Below are 24,661 nucleotides of genomic sequence, written 5' to 3' on the forward strand. Positions count from 1 at the left end.
ACAACCACAGTGCTGACGGAAAGTCCCAATGGCATTCCAACGCTAAGCATCTGATATGAGAAAATATATGTTAGGTAGATCTTCATTTGGACTGTGTCCCTGAGTTACCACTAGAGGTTCAGGTTTGTGGCTCTGCGCTTAAAGAAAACCAAACCAAAGATTATTATGTTTTATCCCGAACAGACAGGCAACCTTTTAGTGTGTGCTTATTTTATACTGGACATTTAACTAGCTACCATCTTCCTTCCTTACTGTATTTTTATGGTTTTGTTTGGTAAGCCACTCTGAAAGCAATGGCTGAAGAGTAGCTAATAAAAGGTTTTGCATGCACATTTAATGCCAGCATGGTGCATAATAAGACTGCTATAATTTAGAACCTAATCATTGGGGAGGGGTTGAAGTTGGGGTGGATACCAAAACTTGCCACCATTGCCATAAACTAAAACATGGTAAGAAGCAAGTAAATAATATTTCTAAGCTTGCTTCCCAGGGTTGTTGTGTGATTATTAAGCGGGGTAAGAAAGGGAGCCAGCTTACTTCATAGCTGGATTCCCTCTAAATGAGGTTTTACAGCCTAATTCCTATGCTTTAAATTTGACTGCCTAGGATTGGATTTTGAAACTTTGTTCATCCCCATGATGGGGTGAGCGCCCGTTGCTTGGTCCCTGCTCTTCCCAACCTAGCAGTTCGAAAGCACGAAGTGCAAGTAGATAAATAGGCACCGTTCTGGTGGGAAGGTAAATGGCGTTTCTGTGCACTGCTCTGGTTCGCCAGAAGCGGCTTAGTTATGCTGGCCACATGACCTGGAAAAACGCCAGCTCCCTCAGCCAGCAAAGCGAGATGAGTGCTGCAACCCCAGAGTTGTCTGCGACTGGAGCTAATGGGTCCTTTTACCTTTATATCCTGTCCTACCCATTAAAACCTGTCCTACACCAACAACATGCTGACAACCTCTGTCCTAAACCCTGATGTGTGTGGACTCTAGCTTTTCAGTGGTTAAAGAAATATCCTTTGCAATTGCTGTGGGCCACTCATCTCTCTGTCTTTGATATATTTCATGGGAAACACATCGATTGTGCATGTCTATTCGGAAGTAAAGACTTCCACTCAGGTGTAGATATGATTGCAGCCTAAGCCCTAAATCTGAGCACTTGACACACATGAGCTTGGCTATCCTGACAACAATCCTGCCAGGTAGGCGCTGTTCCTTGGATGGAGCAGCTTGCCAGCACCCCCGGAGTCTGGCGAGGATGCACCTGCCATCTCCGCCTGGTTTCCATAGCGATCGAGGCCCTGGGCGGCCTTGGGCGGCGGAGCCCCCGGCGGAGGCAGAGAGGTTCCCATGGCAGCAACCTCCCTCCCTTCCTCTCGACGCCCCGCACCCGCGCGCGCCTCCGCCTGCATCCCCTCCCTCCGTTGCCGCGGCAACCGCGGGGGCGCGCAAGGATGGCGAGGGGGCGAGCAGGTGGTGGGCTGGCAGTTGTGCCAGGCAGCCCCCTCGCAACGTGGGGGCAGGAGGAGGCCAAGGGGCGGCCCCGCACTGGCAGGCCCTGCTCAGACCCGGCTGGGCCCGGCGCCCCGGCGCCCCGCGCCTCTCTCGCCTCCTCGGTCCGGGCGCAGAGACCCAGGAGCAGTTGGCCCGGATCCCTCTCGGCTGGCAGAAGAGGACCCAGGAGTCCTGGCGCTCGCTCTCGCTCTCCCCCTCCAGTCCCCTCCCCGGGTCCAGATCCTTCCCTGCTGAACTGGGAGAGGACCCAGGAGTCCCGGCGCCCTCGCTTCACTCCTCCCCCTCCCCAGTTAGTACGGAGCGGACCCGGGAGATCTGGCACCTCCGGGCTCCCGCCAGAGGAGGGCCCAGGAGTCCGGCCGGAACCTCTCTCTCCTCCCCCGCCCCGCGCCGCCGGGAAAGGACCCAGGCGTCCGGGCGCCAGCTCCGCCTCCGTGCTTTGCATGTGACGGCGCCGTCAACGCTGCCTCCCCGACGAGGGACCCGGCCTGCGCGGCTCGGTCGGAGGCAGGAAGAAGAAGAAGAAGAAGAAGAAGCAGAAGAGCGGGGCCGCCTCCCCCCCCAGCCCCCCGGGGAGAGAGGGACCCGCGCGTCCCGCGGGGCCAGAAGCAACTTGGAGCCCGCCGGCAGCCTCGCCCGGGACGCGGGTGGAGGGGAGAGGCGCCGCGCAGCCCATGGAGCCTCCCGGGTCGGGCGCGGCGGCTGCCGCCTTGCTGACGGGTGAGTAGCTGGGGATGGAGGGCGACCCGCCCGGACGACGCTGCCTCCTTTCTGCCTGGGGGCACCGGGGGGCAGAGCCCTTTGGCCCCGCCAGGCGCCTGCCCGGGGACCCCAGCACCCTCTTCGCCCCATGGACGGGGGCGGGCGGGCAGGTGGGTGTCCCCGGGCAGCAGCCGCGGCGCCCGGAGCGGAGTCTCCCTCGGACGCAGCTGCAGCCGCTTCGGGCCAGGAGCGCGCGCTCGGGCTCCCGGGATCTCCTGCCAAAGCCGCTCCGCTGCTGGTCTGCCCACTTGCGCTGCGAATGCCGAGAGACTCTTCCCAGCCTCGGCCGGCCCTCGAGATCCCCACCTGCCCCCCATCTCTCCGCCCCCTGCCGCCTCCGCACTCGGCATTCACTGCCGGATTACGGAGTGTTTGATGGGGTTTCGTATTAAACCCAGCACCAGAAAATCCTTTCTTTAGGCCAAATCCAAAGATTCGGGGGGGGGGGGGGGATGGAGCAGCAGGAGAGAAGCCAAATCAGCCTTCTTTGCCTGTCCATCCCTGCAGCTCCTCTTCCTGATCCGGTGCAGGCCCTTCTTTCCCCAGAGTCAGATGGGGGGGGGGCGGGGGTTGCCTCCCAGGAGGAAAGGAAAACCAGAGGCTGACAGAGGACCCTTCCCTGTGACAATTCGGGGGTTGTCAGCTGAAGCAAGGGGGGGTGAGTCTGGAGCCGATGGGGATGCAAAGGGGAGCTAAGAGAGGAAGGAGGCCCATCCCGGGCGGGGGCCAGGATTCAGGCTTGGACTTAGCCAGGCCACAGCAAGACTGCTGTCCAGAGTGTGTGATTCTGAGCATGTGCAGAGTTACCTTTCATTTAACACTGAATAACCACAGCTGCTCCTCACATATCTAGTAGTGGGATGTGACCAAAAAATAATAATACCTCACCACCATTTGCTTCCATTTTAGAAATTAATCACTCTTTGAGGGCCACCAATAGGATATGAGGCAAGGACAGCTGGAGATTAAAGTCTAGGGGACACAAGTGAATAGTCCCTTCCATTTTCTGATTACTGTCTGGTGGTTGTGCACTCTGTATTCTGCCAAAGGAAGTTGTTATTCCAGCTTCTCCCTCCCGTGCATGGATCCTGCCTCTAGTGCATGTCCTGGGCATGTATCAATCCCAGCCATGAAGGAGAGTGTCCTTCCCTTGCACTTGGAACAGATCCACCTGTCTCTTGTTATACTGGGCTCTGGCACAGCCTGCAAATGTCACTTGCACAGCCTCCTAGAGCCCCTCTGCCCAAGGCTCCCCATGCATGCACATGTAAAAGGTAAAGGACCCCTGGACAGTTAAATCTAGTCAGACTTGACTATGGGGTGCAGCGCTCATCTTGCTTCAGGCCGAGAGAGCCAGCTTTTGTCCACAGACAGCTTTCCAGGTCATGTGGCCAGCATGACTAAGAACAGTGCACCAGAACAGCGCACAGAAACACCATTTACCTTCCCGCCGCACCGGTACCTATTTATCTACTTGCACTGGCGTGCTTTTGAACTGCTAGGTTGACAGGAGCTGGGACAGAGCAACGGGAACTCACTCAATTGCGGGGATTCGAACCACCAAACTTGTGGGTGGCGCTGTGGTTTAGACCATATATGACAACAGTAATGCCTGAATTAAGACATTCACCTCAGTACTGATTCCTTTTGGATGTATATAGAGAAATGGGAACTGCCATAGTTAAATGTCTCTGCCCTTTACTCTCTTGCTGCCCTTATTCCTGGAAGTCCCTCCAAGGAATGCCTATATAGGCCATACTATATATATATATATATATATACTGCTGTCCATGGAGGCACAGGTCCATTCTGTGTCCAGGGCAGCTGTCTACCAGCTCCATCTGGTACGCCGGCTGAGACCCTCCCTGCCTCTGCCTTGTCTCGCCAGAGTGGTGTATGCTCTGGTTATCTCCCGCTTACTGCAGTGTGCTCTACGTAGGGCTACCTTTGAAGATGACTTGGAAACTACAACTAATTCAGAATGCGGCAGCTAGACTGGTGACTGGGAGCAGCTGCTGGGACCATATAGCACCAGTCCTAAAGGATCTCCACTGGCCCCCAGTACATTTCCAAGCACAATTCAAAGTGTTGGTGCTGACCTTTAAAGCCCTGAACAGTGTTGGCCCTGTAGACCTGAAGGAGCGTCTCCACCCCCATCCCTCAGCTGGGACACTGAGGTCCTCCTCTGAGGGTCTTCTGGTGGTTCCCTCACTGCAAGAAGCAAAGTTACAGGGAACCAGCCAGAGGGCCTTCTCAGCAGTGGTGCCCACCCTGTGGAACGCCCTCCCATCAGATGTCAAGGAGATAACTACACAACTTTTAGAAAACACTTGAAGGGGAGCTTTTAATGTTTGATATTTTAATGTTTTTATATATGCTGGATGTCGCCCAGAGTGGCTGGGGCAACCCAGTAAGATGGACAGGGTACAAACAAACAAACAAACAAACAAATATCAGTGCTTTTTTTCAGTGGGGACGCAGGGGCATGCACACCCCTAAACATTTCGTGAATCTTTGTACTTTTGTCCATTTACTGTGTTTATTTTTCCTGATTTGAACTATAAAATGGTGATCTTCTTGAGTCAAAATGAGAGTACCCCTAAACATATAATTTTTTTTAGAAAAAAGCACTGATTACTATTACTACTACTTTGTCATTCCTATTTCTTCTTTCAAATTTACCTTTAAAACACACCTTTCTGTGAAGCACTTGCCATAGGCTCTCAGTTCTCACCCCCTACAGAAACTCAGCCTTAGTAGGTGCCATTGCATTCTTCCTTGTCGGCTCTCCTTCCTTTCCTGGTGTCAATTGGAAGCTGCTCAGTGCAGAGACCTGCCTTTTTTGTTTATGTTCCACTGTAAAGCATGGTGTACATTGGTGCCCCATCCATCCATCCTGTCTCTTCTGGGATGTTGTGCTGCTTACTCAGGTAGAAATCTGATTTCCTCAGCCTCTTTGTATAAGAACTGTCTATTGTTATTTAAGAAAGTCCTGGTTTTAGACTTATGTATATATGACAAGCTTGGAGAATGACAACCTCCTGTATTGTATTTCATAGGTCTGCTGGCACACATGTGTCAAGATTAGCTTCAGGGCAGTTTGAACAACTCCTGGGGCTGATATCAAGAGGGGACATGTACAAGTTGCAGTGAATTTACTGGCACACTTTATTTCCAAGGCTAGTTTGTAAATGCTCTTGTTTTCTGTCTGTGCATGTGTGTGAAAGAGAGAAGTATTTAAAGATCTATTATAGTAGCTGTTTTAGCAGTTGGGGTGTTTAGGTGCAAGGGCTGGAGCTGAGAGGTAGAACAGATGCTTTGCAAAACATCCAAGGTTAAGTCCCTGGCATCTCCAGGTGGGATCATGGACTCGGAAGAGCTGCTTTTAGTCAGCGTCAACAATACTGATGATCTGCTTTGGTCGCAGGCAGCTTTCTGTGTTCCTGTGCATTGTATACCAGAATGATGCCTGCTCTGTTGCAATCTATTGTTTTGGTATAACAGGTTTATCCCAGAACAAGGTGTAATCATTATTCTCAAGAAGTGGGCCGGAGCTAAATTTGGAGCAAGAACAGATAAGTTTTTACTTCATACTCAGTTGGCAGCAGTGCTTTTTTTCTGGGGGAATGTGTGGGGAACGCATACCCCAAACATTTTGTGAATCTAAGTTTGGCCTCATTGAGGGGCAATATTTCAATATGAGTAGGAAAATGAGAAAACCCCTAAACATTTTTTTAAGAAAAAAAGCACTGGTTGGTGGCAAATGATTTTTGCAAATTGTTTTGTGCATGGATAAGGCAAAGCAGTCAGCGATTATGTTTTCAACTGTTATCTTTGCGTCTTCTACAAGCGCATGTAGAATATTATTAGGAACAGTTATGGGCAAATGATCACTGCACATCTTCCAGTGGCAAGCAAATTGCCTGAGACATATAATCAATTACCACCATAGAACTTGTGACATAAACTTAACCCTGTAAGGAAGAAGCACATGCACAACTTGGCAGCCGGTGTTTCCAACTGTCACTAGTGGTAACTTGACTGCTGTGTAGTGAGTTTCTTGCAGCCTCCCTAATTTGCTGGTCCCAAAAGGATACAGTCAACAAAATGATGGAAAAGGTGTCACTGCACCTGCTTTCTTGCTGCATCTGTTGTGTTTTGTGCTGTGTTTGTACAGTGGGTTGAATTGTCATTAAATGGTCCCCTGGAAGACTGTAGATCAACAGGTGATCTGCAAAGGTGGAGTGTAACTCTGAGTGGCCCAGCAAGTGACAGGAACGTGTGTAGAATCAGGCCCACACAGCTGCCTGCTCCTCAGCGCAGTAAAGCTGAGGCAACATCAAGCAACACATAAAGGGACTTTTTGGGGCTGGATCACTTAAGGATCCGAATGAGGGAATGACATCATTGCTCCCCAAGGAGGAAAGGGAGGCACCTCCTTGCATACAGAATTCTAGCATGTAAAGCAGCATTTAGCCTGACCGTTCCCCTGATATGCTGCTTTTCTGTGAAGGGGATTGTTCCCTCCTGGACCCAGGAGCATTTAGATAGGTGCTTTCCTAACCTGTCATTCAGGAAAAGCTGTACTGCTTGATTCTCCTGACGGTAAAAACTGCCCCGACCCCCAAGAGAACAGGAACACGCCATAAACAGCACCCTTGACCTGGCTGCCTCTCTGTCTCCCTTTGTCCCCTCTAGTCATGGATCCCTCAGTCACCCTGTGGCAATTCCTCCTGCAGCTGCTGGAGCAGCAGAGCAATGGACATCTCATCGCATGGACATCCAACGACGGAGAGTTCAAGTTAGTTGATGCTGAGGAAGTCGCACGGCTCTGGGGGCTGCGGAAGAACAAGACCAACATGAACTACGACAAGCTGAGTCGGGCCCTGCGCTACTACTATGACAAGGTGGGAGTCTGCAGTCTGGCTTCCCAGCATCTCCCTTGCAGAAGACCAAGGACTCCTAGATTAACCCCGCCCCTGCCTTGCTTTCCCCTTCAGATCAGCCTTTTCAGGATCAGTTACCTGTGAAGGAGAATGCACTGGAAAGTTAAAAAGGGTATTTGGGGTGAGGTGTGTGTGCAGTCTTTGCATATTTACCAAAAGAGAAGGATTGGTGGGCAGGGCCATCAAAAGGAGAGTTCAGCATTATGAGAATCTCACATTCAACCCCCGCCCCCCACCCCATCACTCCCTCTCTCTTTAAAGCACATGCCTAGCCCTTATTTGTGCAATGAGAAGCTTGAGAGTGTGTGAAATCTCGGAAGGCTGAGTATTGGCTGTGTAAGGGTGAAGACAGAGGCAGAGCAGCAGGGCTGATCTGGAAGCATCCTGGCTATGGTCCATACAAATTCTCCCCACTTCCCCAAGTGGCAAGAAGTTCCAGGGACAGCACACCACCACACAGGGTATTTTACCTTTGGAAGAGGCAGCACTGGAAACCTATGACATTTGTGTAATATTTGTTTTTGTTTACAAATGTATAGCTGAATCATTAGTGGAGGCCAAGAGCACCCAGTTAATCCACCACCTGATATCAGATCTCCAGAGAGATCTCCCATAAGGTGTCTTCCGCTTCTCTGCTTCTGTCTCTGCCCTTGGATTAAGCCCCACGGAATACAGTGGGACTTTGCTCTTACGTGAACTTGCACAGGATTTCTTTGTGGGTGTCTCAGAACTACTGTTTCTTTATACCCACACATACACCTCTAACCAAGTCTGATGACTTTTACTTTCAAGCAATATCAAAACCATATCTCTGTGACTAACTCCCTTAAAGGGACATCTAGGGACTCTTAGCTTTCATCAGGTGGATTGCTGGTTGTCCGTTGACCATAACTGTATTTCTTACCTACCCAGGGCTGGGGGTTGTGGGTGTTTGTGCGTGTGTGACTCTGTTTCTGCAAAGCAGCCGGGACATCATCTACACAGCTCCACTCACAGGAGTCGTTCTGCAATGTAAAAAAATAATAATCAATTTTTCTTTTTAATAAAATGAAGAAATCTACAAAGGTATGCTGTTGCCAGGGGTGAAGAACCTGCTGTGAATTCTCTTCAAATATCTATCTTCACTTTTAAAACAACAACAGTGAGGGAGGGGGCAGAGCTTGTCTCTCTCCACAAAAATAATAAATCATGCCATACAAGAAAATATTTACAAATGACATAATTAATGCTGGTCAGAGTATTAATCTTTTCTTGGTGCAGAATTTGAGTTTTATTGTGGCACGTAATTTTCATGTACAAAGCATACAGGATGCCTGGTCTTGGCTGTGTGGTTTCAGCAGCAGGCAGAGGCAGCTCAGGTGCCAGCCTGGCATTCAGGTATGCCCCAAGTCAGGGGTGGCCACTGCTGTGTTTTCCAGATGCGGTTGGACTCCAACTCTCCAGCTCCCATGAGCATTGGGAAAGTTCAGGGCTGATGGAAATTGTAGCCTAGCAAGTCTAGAACACACCAGACTCCCTTTCTGGAAGATACCATTGATGGAGCCTCTGTGAGATGCATGGCAGATGTAGTTTGATCACTGTACCCTGTTCTGTGCTAATTTTGCCGCCCTCTGTTCCTTCCAGAATATCATCCGTAAAGTCAGTGGGCAGAAATTCGTCTACAAATTTGTCTCTTACCCGGAGCTTTCAAGCATGGAGGGAGTAAAGGATGAGGGAGGAGCCAAAAGGCCTGAGCAGGTGCAGAGTGAAGCAAAAGGGGGCGAGGGGGCCTTTGGGGCCCCCAAAGCCCTGCGTGGAGCTGGGGGTGCCCCACGCAGCAGCCGGAATGAGTATATGCGCTCTGGGCTCTACTCCACTTTCACCATTCAGTCGCTGCAGGCTCCTTCGCCCGCTGGACGGGTCTCCCGCCAGGAGACAGAGCTCTTGCCCACAGTGCCACCCCCTGCTGCTGCCCCTGAACCACCACCACCCTCCTTGGCCACAGTGGACAATCCGCCTCAGCTGCACATCAGGATTGAGGAGCCAGAGGAGTCTCAGGAGCCCCTGCAGGTAAGTCACAAAAGTGCTGGAAGGCTTTGCTTTTTCAGAGCCGCAAGCGACTCCAGGTAGTGCATTCCACTTTGCTGGAAGGACAGGACTTTGGTTCCAAAGGGATAGATGGCTGGAGGTTCTATATATTTCAAAAGAAGGCCTGTTCTTTGAGTTTTCCTCCTGATTTGTTTGCAGGCAGAGTAGTTGGCAAAAGAATGAGCATTCTTTTGGGTTTATTTGCTAGAAGTTAGGTGACGCTGTGTCAAAGCAAGTATTATCCCACACTTTGCAGTGCCTTTCCGCCATTCACTTTTCTCATAGCAAAAAGGCCAAGCTTTATTGTCTAAGACCTCCCAATCCATTATAACTGTGCAGAATTATTTGACGGTACAGTATGTGATTGAATCCCACCAGAAAACAGCAACTGACTGGAAGCAGGCTGACGATAAGTGAACAGGACTGGAGAAGAGACAATGGTGGCCTCAGCTTTTGGCGGCCCTGCAGCAAGATGCCCTGATTGGATGCACCTCCTCCTTCCCGTGGTCACAGCTGTCCATCTCCTTGCTCTCTCCCCCTGGGCCCAATTTGGGCCTGGAGGTAGAAGCTCTTGCTGTCACTGCTCTCGAACTCAGACAGGGATGTTGAACAGGCAGCAGCAGCAGCAATTAAGAAGGCCGGTGGTGGCTCACATAGCTGGCCCTGAGAAGAGGAGGTGCACAGAAGGCACACCCATTCACCATGTCCTTCCTGCTGGAAGTTCTGCCCATCCTCATGTCTCTTTTTCATCCTTGGTAGACATTATTAGAGGTGCCAGGACCATTTGCTAGTCTTGCCTCTTAGCAGCAGCCTGACATAAAACAAGTGAAGCTTTTCACATCAAGCCTGGGAAGCTTCCCCATCTCATCTTATGCTTGTCAGTCTGCATGTGAAAGCATAAATCCCGCCATTCTCCACAAATTTGCGTTTGGGTTGTTGTTGTTTTTTTTGTAAAGGCTGTGGTTCCAGAACCCCACACACTTGGCAGTAGATTTTGTGCTGTGCACACTTGGGATGGGAACACCTTGACTTTGTGTCTTTTTATATATCATGCTGGTCGGAGCTTTGTTTGCAGGTGCATGAAGTTTCTGATATGAAGATGAACTGATATGCAGTTAATTATTATTATTATTTATTGAATTTATATACCACCCTATACCCAGAGGTCTCAGGATGGTTCACAGAAAAGTGAAGCCCCCATTAAGCAGTGTGTTATAATTTACTCTTCATTAACATACCACCCACAATTTCTGTGGCTTTCCTTTCACAGTGCCCAAGTGCATTGAGGTACAGTGAGTGGAATGCATTACAAAAAACAAAAAAAACCTGTCAGCAAGTGGAAGTATTTCTTTTGTGAAACGCTGTACTTAAGGCAGCAGCAGAGCAAGCCGATTAGGCGCCTGGGGCGGCGTGTGTGCCCTGTGCCCAGGGGTGGGACCAGCTGCCTGCAGGGCAGGGCGAGCTGGGGCAGGCCTCCAAGGAGTCTGCCTGCCTCCTCCCACTCAGCCGCCCTACAGCTGAGGGGGAGGCAGTGGGCGGACTGTTTGGTGGACTGCCCCCCCTTCCTCCGCCCCTGACTTGAGGACTTTCTGGGACGGGAGTGGGAGCTGGGGAGGTTTGTGTCCGCAAGAGCAGGAGAACATAAAGCAGAAACCAGGGATCAGGTGAGCAGGTGTGACTCAGCAGCATGGACCGGGGGCCACAATGCATTCAGGAGACAGCAAATGGATGGAATAGAAGAGGTCTCAAACAGGCATCTGCAGGGATACCGGCAGAGCATGAGGCACAGTAAAGGAAGTATTAGGAAAAAAAGTTGGTAACAGCCATATATGTCTGGTAGGATTCCTTTTTCTGAGATCATCTGTTTCTGAATGTTGGGTGTATTGCTGGGGATGCCCTTCATTTTCCTGTCCTTCTTGTTAGTATCCAACAGGCCTTTAGATCTGACCTCCCCAAGAGGCTTGTGAGGCCTGAAGTCCAGGGGTTGTGGTCAACGTAGACTTAAGATGAACATTCCATCAGGCCCAGTGTTTCTCCTTGTGTAGCAGAATGCTCTCCCCTCTCCTCTCCCTAAATATGTTCTGGGGTTTCTCCCAATCCCTCTGGAGCAGATTTGGGGATGGCACAGGTTGAGGCTGGGGGGCGGGGAATCCCGCTAATCCTTTTGCTAGGGCAAGAATTTGGTTGAACGCCAACAAGGAGAGCAGAGTAAATGAATGGGTCCCTGGTGAGCAAAGCTGAAAAGCAGAGCAGGATTGAGGAAGGATTCCTGAAAGCAAGGTTGGGGGTTAAGTGAAGCTGCGGAGGGCAGTAGCAAATTCATAATTTATTTCATAAAATGTACATATTGCTTGATGGGGGGGGGACCCTCTCTTTGCATGAGAGACTACCTGACTGATTCTTCCCTTCCTTCTTTTTATTTTTCCTGTCATCCAGGTCATCGTGGAGCCCAGCCCATTGGATCCTTCCCCCCTTGATGAGAAGGTTCTGGTGAAGGTGGAAGAGAACCTTGACCTTGATGGTGAAGCAGCTGCTCTGCTGGTCTTAATGGAGGCTGGAGTCAAGGAGGAGACCTTGCCTTCAGAGAAGGCCTCTTTGGAGAAGGTGTCCTTGGAGGCTGAGCTGCCAGAGGAGGGGGGTGGTCTGCTGAAAGAGGAAGCTCAGTCCCCCAGACCAGCAACCGTGTCTCTTGAGGGACAGCCCCAAAAGGGCAAGAAGCCCAAAGTCCTGGAGCTACCTTCACTGCCAACCCAGGAGAAAGTGAATGCCACTGTTAACAGTCTCTTGGCACCTGGAGGGGCAGGGAGTACGCTGACCCCAACCACGGTCATTTCTTCTCATGCACTGGTGAGACCATGTTTCTCAGTTGGCCCAGTTGGGAGCGGACTACTGGGGGGTAGAACTAGGGTATCTTTTCCAAAATTGTTTTTGTCAGGGAGGATGTGCCTGATTTGAATGGGATGCTTAACATTCCGCCTGGATGGCAAATGTGACTTCTGCTTTGTACAACCAACCAACCAACCAACCAACCGATATGCACATGGCTCAGTAAGGCAGGAATTGGCAAGTAGGGCTCCAGAGCCCAAGTCTGGCCCATCAAGTGGCACTTTGGTTACCAACCCAGAGAGACTGTTTTGTGCAGCAAAGGGATTTGCTGGCAGTTTGTTTTATGGCATTGGGGAAGGGTGTTCTCACCCACCACCCACTGTCCCAACCTCAAGTTGTGAACTGCGCCAGTTGGATCATCAGGTGCAAAGGAGGTTGCCTTTTCGCTTCACACAACAAGCTAACTCTGCCAAAATTGTCTCTTCTGAGTGGCAGTCAAAGGTGCAGGTCAGGAGCCCTTTGCCACTGGTAACGTTAAGTACAAATTGTTCCAAAGAGCAACACATATGAAGAAGAATGGCCTCATAAAATTGCACCCACTTCCTATAGCCAACTAGCCTCGTTTTCCTCAGCTACTACCTAGAACCCTGTGCTGCAGGAGAAGGCAGAATGTGCTCTCTTGACTTTAAATGGCAAGAATAAGAATAAGAATAAGAATAATTTATTTATACCCCGCCCATCTAGCTGAGTTTCCCCAGCCACTCTGGGCGGCTCCCAATCAAGTGCTAAAAGCAATACAGCATTAAATATTAAAAACTTCCCTTCAGATTTCTTTTAAAAATAGGATAGCTGCTTATTTCCTTGACATCTGATGGGAGGGCGTTCCACAGGGCAGGCGCCACCACCGAGAACGAACCAGAAAGTGGACATTGCTAATAGAAAAATTGATTTAAACACAGAAACACTAGACAACTTGGAGAAAAAGGTAAACAGCAATACGGAATCTATTCAGAGATTATTGCAAGACTCAAAGTCTATACAGGAAAAGACTGCTGCTGTGGAATTTAAATTGGGGCAATTGGAAACTGAGAAGGTACCAGACCTACAGAAAGAGATTGCAGAACATAAGTTAACGTTGTCTATGATTGATCTCAAAGACAAACAAACCAATTTAAGAATTAGAGCTGTTCCTGAGTTGGAGAAAGGCACCTTGATAGACTTTTTGACACAAAATTTGTGGAATTTTGGAAATTGGACTTGAAACAAGAGGACTTTAAGATTGTGAGGGCCTTCAGATTGGGGAAAGGAGGAAGAAAGATTAAAATAAGGGATTGTTTGATTACTCTTCGATCTAAAGAAGAAAGGGACAAAATTTTAGGCCTGCATTACGAGAAACCCTTGACAATTGTACAATCAAAAGTGGAAATTTTTAAAGATATACCAAAACATCTTCTGGACCTAAGACAAGATTTTGGAGACTTGGTGGCCTTGTTGAGAAAAAACAAGATCCTTTTCAGGTGGGAATTCCCTCAAGGTTTATCCTTTAGTTTTAAAGGAAGAAAGACTAAGATAAGATCAGTGGAGGAAAAGAACAAGTTTTTGAGCGCATACGAAGAAGATCTACAGAAAGGATTGGGAAAAGATACTGCTGTACCGGACAAGAGTTTGCAAAAAAAAGTGAAACCAACGCCACCGACAGACATAGACAAACTTCTTGGGGCTGTTGGAGGAGAAGGAGAGTAAGTACAAAACGACACTTCAAGTTTTAAGCTGGAATATTAATGGCCTGAATTCATCGGCAAAAAGGGGGAGAGTATTTCATACATTGAAAAAAGAACATTTGGACTTGATCTGTTTACAAGAGACGCATGTGACAAGGCTACATCGGAAAATTTTGATAAATAAAAGATTGGGAGAAGAATTTATTTCATCGGATAATGTGAAAAAAAGAGGAGTAGTACTATATGCAAAGGAAAGCCTGTCACCAAAATTTATATTTAAAGATGATCAAGGAAGATATATAGCAATTGAAATTCAGTTTCAAGGACAGAAGTTTTTGATATTAGGTGTCTATGCACCAAATGAGGGAAAATCAGAATTCTTTAAAAAACTGCACGAAACCCTTCTTGATTATTTGGATTACAACATTATCTTGATGGGAGATATGAATGGAGTAGTGTCTACAAATATGGATAAAGCCCAAAGACAAATGGTGACGAAAGATGGAAGTTTACCAAAGACATGTTTTGAAATGACTGACAATATGGATCTTGTGGATATTTGGAGAATAAAGAACCCCTTGGAAAGAGAAGGAACCTTCTTCTCTGAAGCAAAAATGACATGGACAAGAATAGACCAAATCTGGATAACTAGAGGACTGGCCCCTAAGATAAAAAAAGCGGTGATTTGCCCGAAAATTTGCTCTGATCATAATCCAGTAAAGATTGAAATGATATCAATGCCAATCGGAGCTTTTAGATGGAGGATGAATGACTCCTTGTTTAGGAATGAGGAAATTATTAAAAAGGCCCAGAAAAACTTGAGAGACTATTTTGAGATAAATATGAATACTACGACCGAAAAAAGAGTGATTTGGGATGCCAGCAAAGCGGTGATGAGAGGATTTTTGATACAACAAAATGCAATTAGGAAAAGATATCAAAATGAGAAGAGAGAAAAATTTTTGGAGAAAATTAAGGATGGAGAAAAAAGACTGAGGGCGAAACCGAACTCACAGGAGATCTTAAAAGAGATAAAGCTATACCAAGTACAATATATGAAACTGATGAATCAGGAGATAGAATGGAAGGTCAAACAGATGAAACAAAAGACCTTTGAATCGGCAAACAAGTGTGGGAAATTACTGGCCTGGCAAATGAAAAAAAGACAAAAGCTGAATACGATCACGAACTTGGTAGTAGAAGGGAAGAACATACAGAATCCTGGAGAGATTCGGAAGTGCTTTCAGAATTATTTTAAACAGTTATATACGCAGGAGACCCAGAAAGAATTAGACATTGATCGGTTTTTGAAAAATAATGGATTACAAAAAGTATCTCAAGAGAGCAAATCAATATTAAACTCTATAATATCTGATCAAGAGGTGGAAGGAGCCATTCAGAATATGAAATTGGGCAAATCTCCAGGACCGGATGGTCTAACTGCAAAGTACTACAAATCCTTGAAAGAATGGTTATTGCAACCGTTGAAAGAACTTTGCAATGAAATACTACGGGGAGGAAAAGCACCCGAGTCGTGGAAAGAAGCATACATCACACCTATACCAAAAACTGAAGTGGAAAAGACACAGTTGAAGAACTACCGTCCCATATCCCTACTTAATGTGGATTACAAAATTTTTGCGGAAATTATGGCTAAAAGATTAAAAAATGTATTGGTGAAAGAGATCCATAAAGATCAGGCGGGCTTTCTCCCCGGGAGACATCTGTCAGATAATACGAGGAATATTATCAATATTTTAGAAAAACTGCAAGTTAATATCAATACCAAAGCTGTTTTAATATTTGTAGATGCAGAGAAAGCGTTTGACAATATTTCTTGGAGCTTTATGAAGAAAAATCTGCAGGGGATGGGGGTAGGCCAAAGTTTTGAAAATGGTATAGGTGCAATTTATTCGGAACAAAAAGCTAAGCTCATTGTGAACAATGTAGTTACAGAAGAATTTAAGATAGAGAAAGGAACAAGACAGGGTTGCCCAATCTCCCCATTGCTTTTTATATCGGTCCTGGAGGTTTTGCTCAATATGATTAGAAAAGACCAATTGGTTAAAGGTATACAACTCGGAGCTAAACAGTACAAATTGAAAGCTTTTGCTGATGATTTAGTCTTGACATTACAGGAGCCAGAAGCTAGTACAAAAAGAGTATTACAATTAATCCAAGAATTTGGTCAAGTAGCAGGTTTTAAATTGAACAAGACGAAAACTAAGGTATTAGAGAAAAACCTTACAGAGATTGAGAAAGAGAGGTTTCAGAAAGAGACAGGATTAACAATAGTTAACAAAGTGAAATATTTAGGGGTGCATATGACTGCTAAAAATGTGAATTTGTTTAAAGATAATTATGAAAAATGTTGGTCAGAAGTGAAGAAGGATTTAGAAACATGGTCAAAATTGAAGCTATCATTGTTGGGCTGAATTGCTGCGATAAAGATGAATGTATTGCCTAGAATGTTGTTTTTGTTTCAAACATTGCAAATTGTGGATAAAATGGACTGTTTCAAGAGGTGGCAAAGAGAGATTTCCAAATTTATCTGGCAGGGCAAAAAGCCTAGAATAAAATTTAAGATATTAACAGATGCGAAGGAAAGAGGGGGATTTGCCCTGCCAGATCTTAAACTTTACTATGAATCAGCCGCATTTTGCTGGCTGAAAGATTGGCTACTTCTTGAAAACGCGGACATTTTGGATCTAGAAGGCTTTGATAATGTGTTTGGATGGCATGCATATTTATGGTATGACAAGTTAAATGCTTATTTCCTTGACATCTGATGGGAGGGCGTTCCACAGGGCAGGCGCCACCACCGAGAAGGCCCTCTGCCTAGTTCCTTGTAACCTCACTTCTTGCAACGAGGGAACCGCCAGAAGGCCCTCGGCGCTGCAGAACGATGGGGGTGGAGACAGCTCCTTCAGACGCTCCTGCCTCTTACCTTTCGCTGTGCCAAAATCTAATCCATTAGTCCTGCCCTCGGCCTTCTCAGAGCCAGACACAGAAAACAGGCCAATGGAGCTGGACTAGGATTCTTAAAGGAGTGCTGTTTTCTCTCTGCCACCAACCATTTTGTGTTCTGGTTGTGACGTCCTGATTTTCTTTGCAGACCCCAGTGCTGCTCACTCCGAGTTCCTTGCCACCCACCATCCATTTCTGGAGCACACTCAGCCCCATCGCACCCCGCAGCCCAGCCAAGCTCTCCTTCCAGGTATGATGTAAGATCCTAGGTCTTACAGAAGGACTGAGGTGGGGGGTGAGGGTGGAGGATTATGGGTAGAGCCAGAGAGACAATCAGGTTTGTTTGGGGAGTCTGGTGCTTGGTTACAAAGGGAATATAACAAGCTGTGTGTTTTCTTGCACATCTGGAATCCTCCTGTGCAAGTGTAAATTCTGGTATCCAGCATGCATTTGACCACTTGTGTGTATATGCTCCTTCCTTCCTTCCTTCCTAGTTTGTAATCCTCATAGTTGGGACAAAATTTGAAATGTGCAAGTGGTGTCTGAAGACCAAATGGCTCACCTGAGTGCTAATGTGCAATATGTGGTTCCCAAGCATTGCAGAAGATCATTGGTTTTCCAGAGGGATAGCTTTGCCATGCAGATTTGACCCACTCCACCTCCCTTAACTAGAGCACTTGCTGCTGCTGCTGTTGGGGAACTTCAACTGGCCACCAGTTTCCCTGTAAAGTGTGCCACATCCCACCTGCTCTGCTGCCGCCATTGCTGCTACTCGGGGGGGGGGGGAAGGTCCCTCTTTCCTTCCCTCTTCCCAAGGTTCCCTTAGTGTCAAGGAGCTGTCAGTGAGTCAGATCAACCACAGGGCAGGCACACACATGGAAGGCATGAATTGCAATTAGCTCTGTATTAACAGAAAATAACGCCACAGCAGAGTCCTTTGGTTCGCCTGACTCCAGAGCTGAGACATTGCTGAAACTGACCCCACCCTTCCCTCTCTAGCCTCGTACTCTGGTTCCCTCCTAAGCAGATGAAGGCTGCATCAAGGGGGAGAGCTCAGGGCCTCAGCAACGTGCAGGACTCTTCTCGAGCCGGGTGTCGGAGGGGGAGGAGAGGCAGCAAGACTGGGATTGTCCCATTGCTGTGTGGCAAGGGCAGCCTCTGACTCCCCTCCGTCTGAGTCTGTGCTCCCACTGTGACTGACCCACTTTCATCGCTCAGCCCCCTTGCTTCTGGCACCTCCCAGCTTGTCCCTTCCACAGGCTGCCCTTCAGTGTCCGGGATCTAAGTCATCGTCTTCTGTGCCCTCCCGGGGGGCTCTTGGGTGGGCGGCTCCCACCACTCTTCCTCATCCAGCCAGTCCTGACTGATGGGTATTGACATAAGAACAGGGTGAAACTTTATACCACCTCTGGGGATTTACAACTGGCTGTGCTCTGCTTTGATTCATCCCCACCCCCATAAATATTGTGCCTCATTCAGTAGGTAGAAGCTTTTGTGATTGGTCTGGGCAGAAATAATGTGCTGTCCTTGGTCCTGTCCTTCATCTTTCATTAAAAAATAGCCTACGGTACTTGTTCATTTATTTTGGTTAGGGTGAAATGCTGTTGCAGTCATTCATATGGGTGCCGTGGTGCACATTTAGAATTTAAGGGAGAAAACAAAAAGGCAAAAGTTTGTAAGGGCCCCACAATGTGTGGAGATGACCTTTCTTTGAGGCTTTTATACAGCTTAATTGCTGAAGGGTTGGGCGGGTTCTGAAAAGGAGTGGAAGTCTGAGGCTATGCACACATTGCCAACTTAAAAGGCAGCAAGGGCAGGGTTTCTGCTTTGTTTCAAAACACGTTTGCACCCCGTTGCACATGTCAGGATGGTTGGATACATTCCAAAGTCGCCCACTGTCCACACTGTAGACATTTTCAAATCTGAAGTTCCTTTGGGGGGCAGTGCATCAAAATGCAATGTTTCTCAAGAAATTACAGGATAGATGTGAATTGTGGCTAACATGGTATCTACGGTACATGGCTTCACAAACAAAAATAACCAAATGTTTAATTTGGGGGATGCATGTGAAATATGCCCTAGCATGGGCAAGAATTGAGGGACATGAGGGAGACGGATGTGGCATCTGAGGGACAGTGCATGAAACCTGATGTGTCTCTGCTGTGGTGCATAGAATAAAAGCTTCCGGTGGGGGGCGGGGCGGCGGGGAGGATATCTCATCTCGCCAGTTCTTTGCTTCAGGTAAGCTCTGCATACACATGCAGCCACTTTCTTCTGGTGGAGCTTCAATAGGGATTGATGGGTGAAACTGTCAATTTTGGTCGCTCGTTTTTCCACATTTCCACATCAGTCTGTGATTTTGTATTAAAATTTATTAAAATTCATCAACATTTCAGTGTGAATTTCTTCTAATATACAGCTGTTTGTAGGAAATTTTGCTAAATGCACACATTTTTGCAAAGTAGTGTTCCCTAATACAAAGCATTTTTGTATGTTATCTTCACTATTATACGCATTTTCATAACACTAGTGTATCTGTTGTTGCACACATTACAAGGCTACAGGCCTTGCAAAATTTGGAGAGGTGTAAATTTCAAGGGATGGTTGTGTTTCATTTTGTGTGCAAATTAGGTAAATTCACCTGTAAAAGTGAACTGAATTGAATTTTTACCCCATTTCCAGGCATCTGCAGCCCTCTGTGTGTGTGTGGGTTTTTGGTGGGGGAGGGGAGAGATTTGGAGCAGAGGAGAGTTGCACTTCTCTGCTTTTGTGATCAAAATTGTCCCCCCCCCTCAAAGCCCAGGAAAAGCTGTCTTTGACTTTTGTTATAAATGTATGCAGATCTTAATTCCCTCCCCCTCTCTCTTCAGTTTCCCAGCAATTCCAGCTCCCAAGTTCACATCCCCTCTCTCAGCGTGGATGGACTCTCCACCCCTGTAGTCCTCTCTCCCGGACCCCAGAAGCCATAGCTTTTCTGCTCAGCATCGCTGTGTCCTGTACTCCTGCCAAAGAGCTGGTTTGAGTTTCTTTCCAAGCAGTTGGGATTGCTTCTCTGGATGGACAACTGTGTGTCTCTTCACTGGCCGGAGGATCCCTTTGGTGAGCCAAGGACTAATGAGCTGCTTGAAGGATGGAAATGGTGTAGCAAACAGATCTCATCCAATTGCCTCGAATAGGCCAGGATGTTCCTCTGAAACTAAACGGTGTCTCCCTAACACCAAAAAGTTGTTGTGCTGCACCTACCTGCTTCTGAAAAGCTTCATGTGACCCCCAAATACCTCTCTGGGGGCAAAGAGGTTATAACCTCAGTTATTTGCCGCCCGCCACCCCAGTTAAGGGGTTGCCCATATCTACCTTTAGTATAGCAGCTTGGGCTGTCCTTCGTATTCTCTTTCTTGCTATTCAGTCTCATAATGGAGATGAGTTGAGGTGATGGTCCAAGTTCAAGAAGGCGACCTATCTCCTGACATCCTACAAGGTAAATCAACTATCTCATCTCATCAGCTCCCTCTCTCCTTGTTCAGGAGAGCCTTGGTTCAAAGGTAGAAAGGTATAGACCCTGCCAGCAATGTTTGTTTTGGTTGTATGCAGGGGGGCAGAAGCACCACCAACCATATTTGTGTTGATTGTGTGTTGATTTCAACTATGGATGATCAGGGTGTTGGTGTGCAAGCTATTTTTGGGCCAAAAGCGTTTCAGCCATGTTTGTGGCTGGATGCAAGTAAAGATGTCAAGGTTAACCACATCTGTTGTGGCTGAAAGGAGAAGAGGAAGCACAGTTGGTCATGTTTCTTCAGACTTCATGAAAAATGGTTTTGGCACAGAGTGTTCTTTAATTGGCTTGGCATGGCAAAGGAAAATGCATTGGATGTGTTTGCTGGTCAGCACCGGAGGAGGAGGCACTGCTAGTCATGTTCAGTTTTGCCGGAAAAGGTAGCAGTGTCAGCCACGATAGTTCTATCTAAACAATGTTGTCCATGAGTCCTTTGGCTCAGTGAGGTGGGAGATGTTTCTGGTGTTTCTTTTGGATATGTTAGACATTCCATTTGACATCACAACTGCAGCTGAGGAAGCCGTGTTTTTGTTTTATTCTACATGCACCTCAGTACTGATGCACCTAAAGGTCAAAGGTCACCAGTTCGTCAATGTGGAGACCAGAGAATGGAAGTCCCGACTTTACAGAATGGTTTCCTTAATTTATTTGCTGACGACAAAGGTCACCACAGAAATGACCGAGCGAGAAGTCTTAATCCTTTCAACTTGGGAGTCGGTCTTAATGGCTTCATTTCTTTCTTCAGTGGAGAAATATCAGGTGTTGACCATCTTCTCGGGAAGTTTAACTTGCTGACTGGTCACTAAAGAGAAAGTCCTCACATACCTCCTCACTTACTTCCAGCTCTCAAGTCACCCTGGAAGCCGCAGTGACAAATTCCCATGTTAGAGGGTATCCTGGTCATTTCCTGCAACCCAAACAAGGGGGCAGGGGAGGGGGAGGCTTTCTATGGAAACAGTGAAAAGGAAGTTAAGCCTCTTTCTGCAGCTTCCCACTTCCTTCCAGTTACATCAAAAGGGAATTTGTGACTCTTTACAAAAGGGCTGTGTCTTTTCATAAGGTGAGTTTTTAACTTAGGTCCTCAGATCGTGAAAACTCCGTCCCTTCTGCTTTGAGGTTTTTGTGGGGATTCCTCAGAACTATTTGTTAATGAAGCAGAAAAGATGCTGTTTCAGAAATATCATATGATTCCTAATCAGAACTCCTGGCGCCTTCTATTTTTTCACAGAGTATATATCACAGTTTTATCTATTATGAAAAAAGTCATACTGAGAGAATAGTAGATGGTTTAAATCTATATTTATCTTTTTATCCGTCCATTTTTTATATCTATTTTTTAAGGTGGGGGTGGGAGATCAAGATTTATTTTAAAGCAAGTGGGAAAGAGAAGCACTTGGCTCTCCAGTTGTGTTTGGTTTTTAAGTGGACAGAAGACTATGGGACATGTTTTCAGGGCCATGGTTTTCAGATTGTTCCCAGAACGTTCCCTCAGTTAGAAGTTCAGCAACGATGGATAGGCTGCTCTGTGAGACAACATGTCTACCATTACTGAGATTCCCCCAACTTCAGCAACAGGGAAACATTGAGCATTGATTTAGGGGAGCCCAGGGAGGCTGTCCAGAGCCCTGGATGCATTCATTCAGGGACTTGGTAGCAGATGCTCAGCAGCTCCTCCGTGACAAGGCCTCCCTCCTTGTGGGAAGGGTTGACTGAATGGAGAGGATAGTTGACTGTGCCAAGCTGTACACCTGGGTCACACAGGATGTGGGGATGAAGAGTGACTTCATTGAAATCTCTCTCTCTCTCTCTCTCTGGTATCTGAGGGCCAAACTAGAGCAACGGCATGAAATCCATGGGGAAGAATTCTGTGTCACGCTCTTCTGATAGTTCTGTCAGTGCCAGCATTTCTGCTTGCCAGATGGAATAGCCACTCCTCTCCTCCCCCTGGGGGTGTTCTGGGGGTTCTCCTGACCCTCCAGAGCACATTTGGGGAAGGCTGGGTGTGGGGGGGAGGGAGAAGGCCCCTTTGCACTAGCGGGAGCCCTTGCACTGGCTTTTGCTATGGTGACAGGTAAGTTGACTACAGGCCCATGTATTTAAACATGGAAATGACCCCATGCCACCTTGAAACTGGGGTTGGGGAGGAGCTGGCAAAGGGAGAAGGTCTTCTGCATGAGGCACATGAAACCCTCCCTGACTCACAGCTTACCACCCCACAGTTTGTTCTGCATGGTTTTTCCACCAGCAGGGATCCCATATGGAAAGTGAGTTTAGCTGCGAGAAAACTATGGAAAGGGTGGGGTAAGAGGTTATCGCCCCCACCCATCTGCCCCTCTTGCAGTTTGAAAACACACACCTGCTGCATTTGTATCCAGTTTGGCCCTGATTCGCTTACACCCAGTTGTAACTTTAGAAGTAATTAAGATGCATAGGCTTCATTCCTTTGGCTCTTTTGTGGCCGATGATGCTAAATGCGCTCTTGCTACCACAAGTTATGAAGCCAGAGGAAGCCAAGAGGGAGTAGAGATTGGATGATAGAGACAAGAGGTGGCCGAAGAGCATTTTAAGTGGCAGATTTTCTGTGCTTTAAAAGAAATATGTGGTTAATTTTAATCATCCCTTTGTGTAGCATTTAATAGTAATAATGATTATACTTTTTTGCACTTCCATATTGCCTCCCATTGGGAGAAATCTTAAGTGCTTTACAAGGGGTGGTTTACAGATTTATTTAATAAATTAGGCACTTTGTGTAAACAGCAATCTGCAACTCAATCAGGTACAAACCATGAGTGTTAACTATGAACAAATCATGTGTGATTTGTGTATAAAGTAAGGTGTGCTTTAGCGCAAACTGTGAGTACACCATCATAAGCCATGAGTTACACGATAGCAAAACAGGTGGGAACGAGAATACATTGTGGCTGAGCCCAGTGTATCCAAGTGGCAGATGGAAGGATAAACCATTGGCAACGCGCAGGCAAGGGAAGAGTGAACTATGGCAAGACATTGTGTAACCCTCTAGTACATCATGTGTAAGTATTTGTAAATGATGAACTTGTAACGTAATTTCATCAATAACCTGTGGTTTAGCTTTAGCCATCCAACATGCAAACCGTAGGTAAGCCATGAGTAAACAATCAGTAAAATGCAAATATTGTTTCATATAAACTAAGTGAAATATGGTTACACTTTGAGTACACCATATGCAAACAGTGATGAGATCAAGTAAGCCATGATTGACTGATATGGTCAAGCCATGTGAGAGCCTGCACAATGCTTAGAACCATTTGAGCCGGGCTTTCTCCAATCGCTGGCTCTCCACATGGAGCCTCTCTCTCATGCTGGTGCCATTGGGCTTGTCCCAGTTTTCTTGAGAGCACCCAGCAAAGTAGCTTTATCAACCTTTTGCCTAGGACAAACGGCCTCTTTGGCGCTCTCCATCCTGAAGCCTATGTCTTCAGGGTTAATTGCTTGAAAGTCCCCGGGGGACTTAGGAGGGCGCAGCTCCGAAGGAGTCAAAGGAACGGCACGCAGTCCTAGGGTGGTGTTTTGCTCCCCCTCCTCCCTTCACCATGCGCAGCTTTCGGTAACTTTTTGTGCTGGAGTAAAACAACTTTTGTAGCCATATATTAGTGCTGACCCATGTGACAAAGGGATCCTCGTGTGGAGGCATGTTCAAGAGGTGATTGCAAAAGGACCATGGAACACGATACTGCAGCAAATAACATACACTGCATATATTTTCCTTCTTAAGTTCAGTTATCTTGTAAATTGAGAGTAATTCTGCAAGATCAGTGGATCTGAATTATTTTATAAGCCAAAACAATCAGAAAATACTTTAGCATTTGGGGTTGATTAATTTTAATTTTTATATTTTTGAAATCATTTCTATTTGATTTTACAAATATGAAATTATACCAATCCAAATACATATCCATATATTGAAATTACTCTGAATCTTGCGACTTCTCCCCACTCCCTCTATTTTCAACATTTACAACTTCTTCCATACTCTAAATTTTATATCAATCCATATTATCCAAAGTATTTATTATATTACAAGTGGAAGTAAAATCCTGCGAATGTTTCCATCTGCTTACAGTGGTCTCCTAGGTAACTTATAAAATTTTCCCATTCTTGCAGGGCAGCAGCTGAAGAAGGAGCAAAAAGGGTTTTCTTGTGTGTGTTTTTCTTTGTGGCTGATTAGCTGCTCTCCCTGTGCAAAGGTTTCTGTTGAGGCAGGTGATTAGCTGTGGGAGGAGCTTATCAGAGCTTGCAGGGCAGCGGCAGTTTGATCCATCTTTTAGATTTA

General features: G+C 46.9%; 1 protein-coding gene across 2 annotated transcripts; it reads left to right on the forward strand.

Annotated features, from left to right (window-relative positions):
- Positions 1–1,477: 1,477 nt before the first annotated feature.
- ELK1 (ETS transcription factor ELK1) lies at positions 1,478–24,488 on the forward strand. Of its 2 annotated transcripts, none has more exons than XM_080987585.1 (6): positions 1,478–2,227; positions 6,968–7,176; positions 8,839–9,264; positions 11,719–12,129; positions 16,945–17,046; positions 19,667–24,488. In XM_080987585.1, exons 1-6 carry the CDS (start codon positions 2,182–2,184, stop codon positions 19,763–19,765), a joined length of 1,293 nt encoding a protein of 430 aa, XP_080843711.1. In that variant the 5' UTR covers positions 1,478–2,181; the 3' UTR covers positions 19,766–24,488. The 2 variants fall into 2 exon arrangements, with proteins under 2 accessions (XP_080843711.1, XP_080843712.1); XM_080987586.1 differs by lacking the exon at positions 1,478–2,227 and adding an exon at positions 5,036–5,448.
- The last annotated feature ends 173 nt before the right edge of the window (positions 24,489–24,661 follow it).

Source organism: Podarcis pityusensis, assembly GCF_964106645.2.
Source record: "Podarcis pityusensis genome assembly, chromosome: 17".
Classification (NCBI taxonomy): Eukaryota; Metazoa; Chordata; class Lepidosauria; order Squamata; family Lacertidae; genus Podarcis; species Podarcis pityusensis.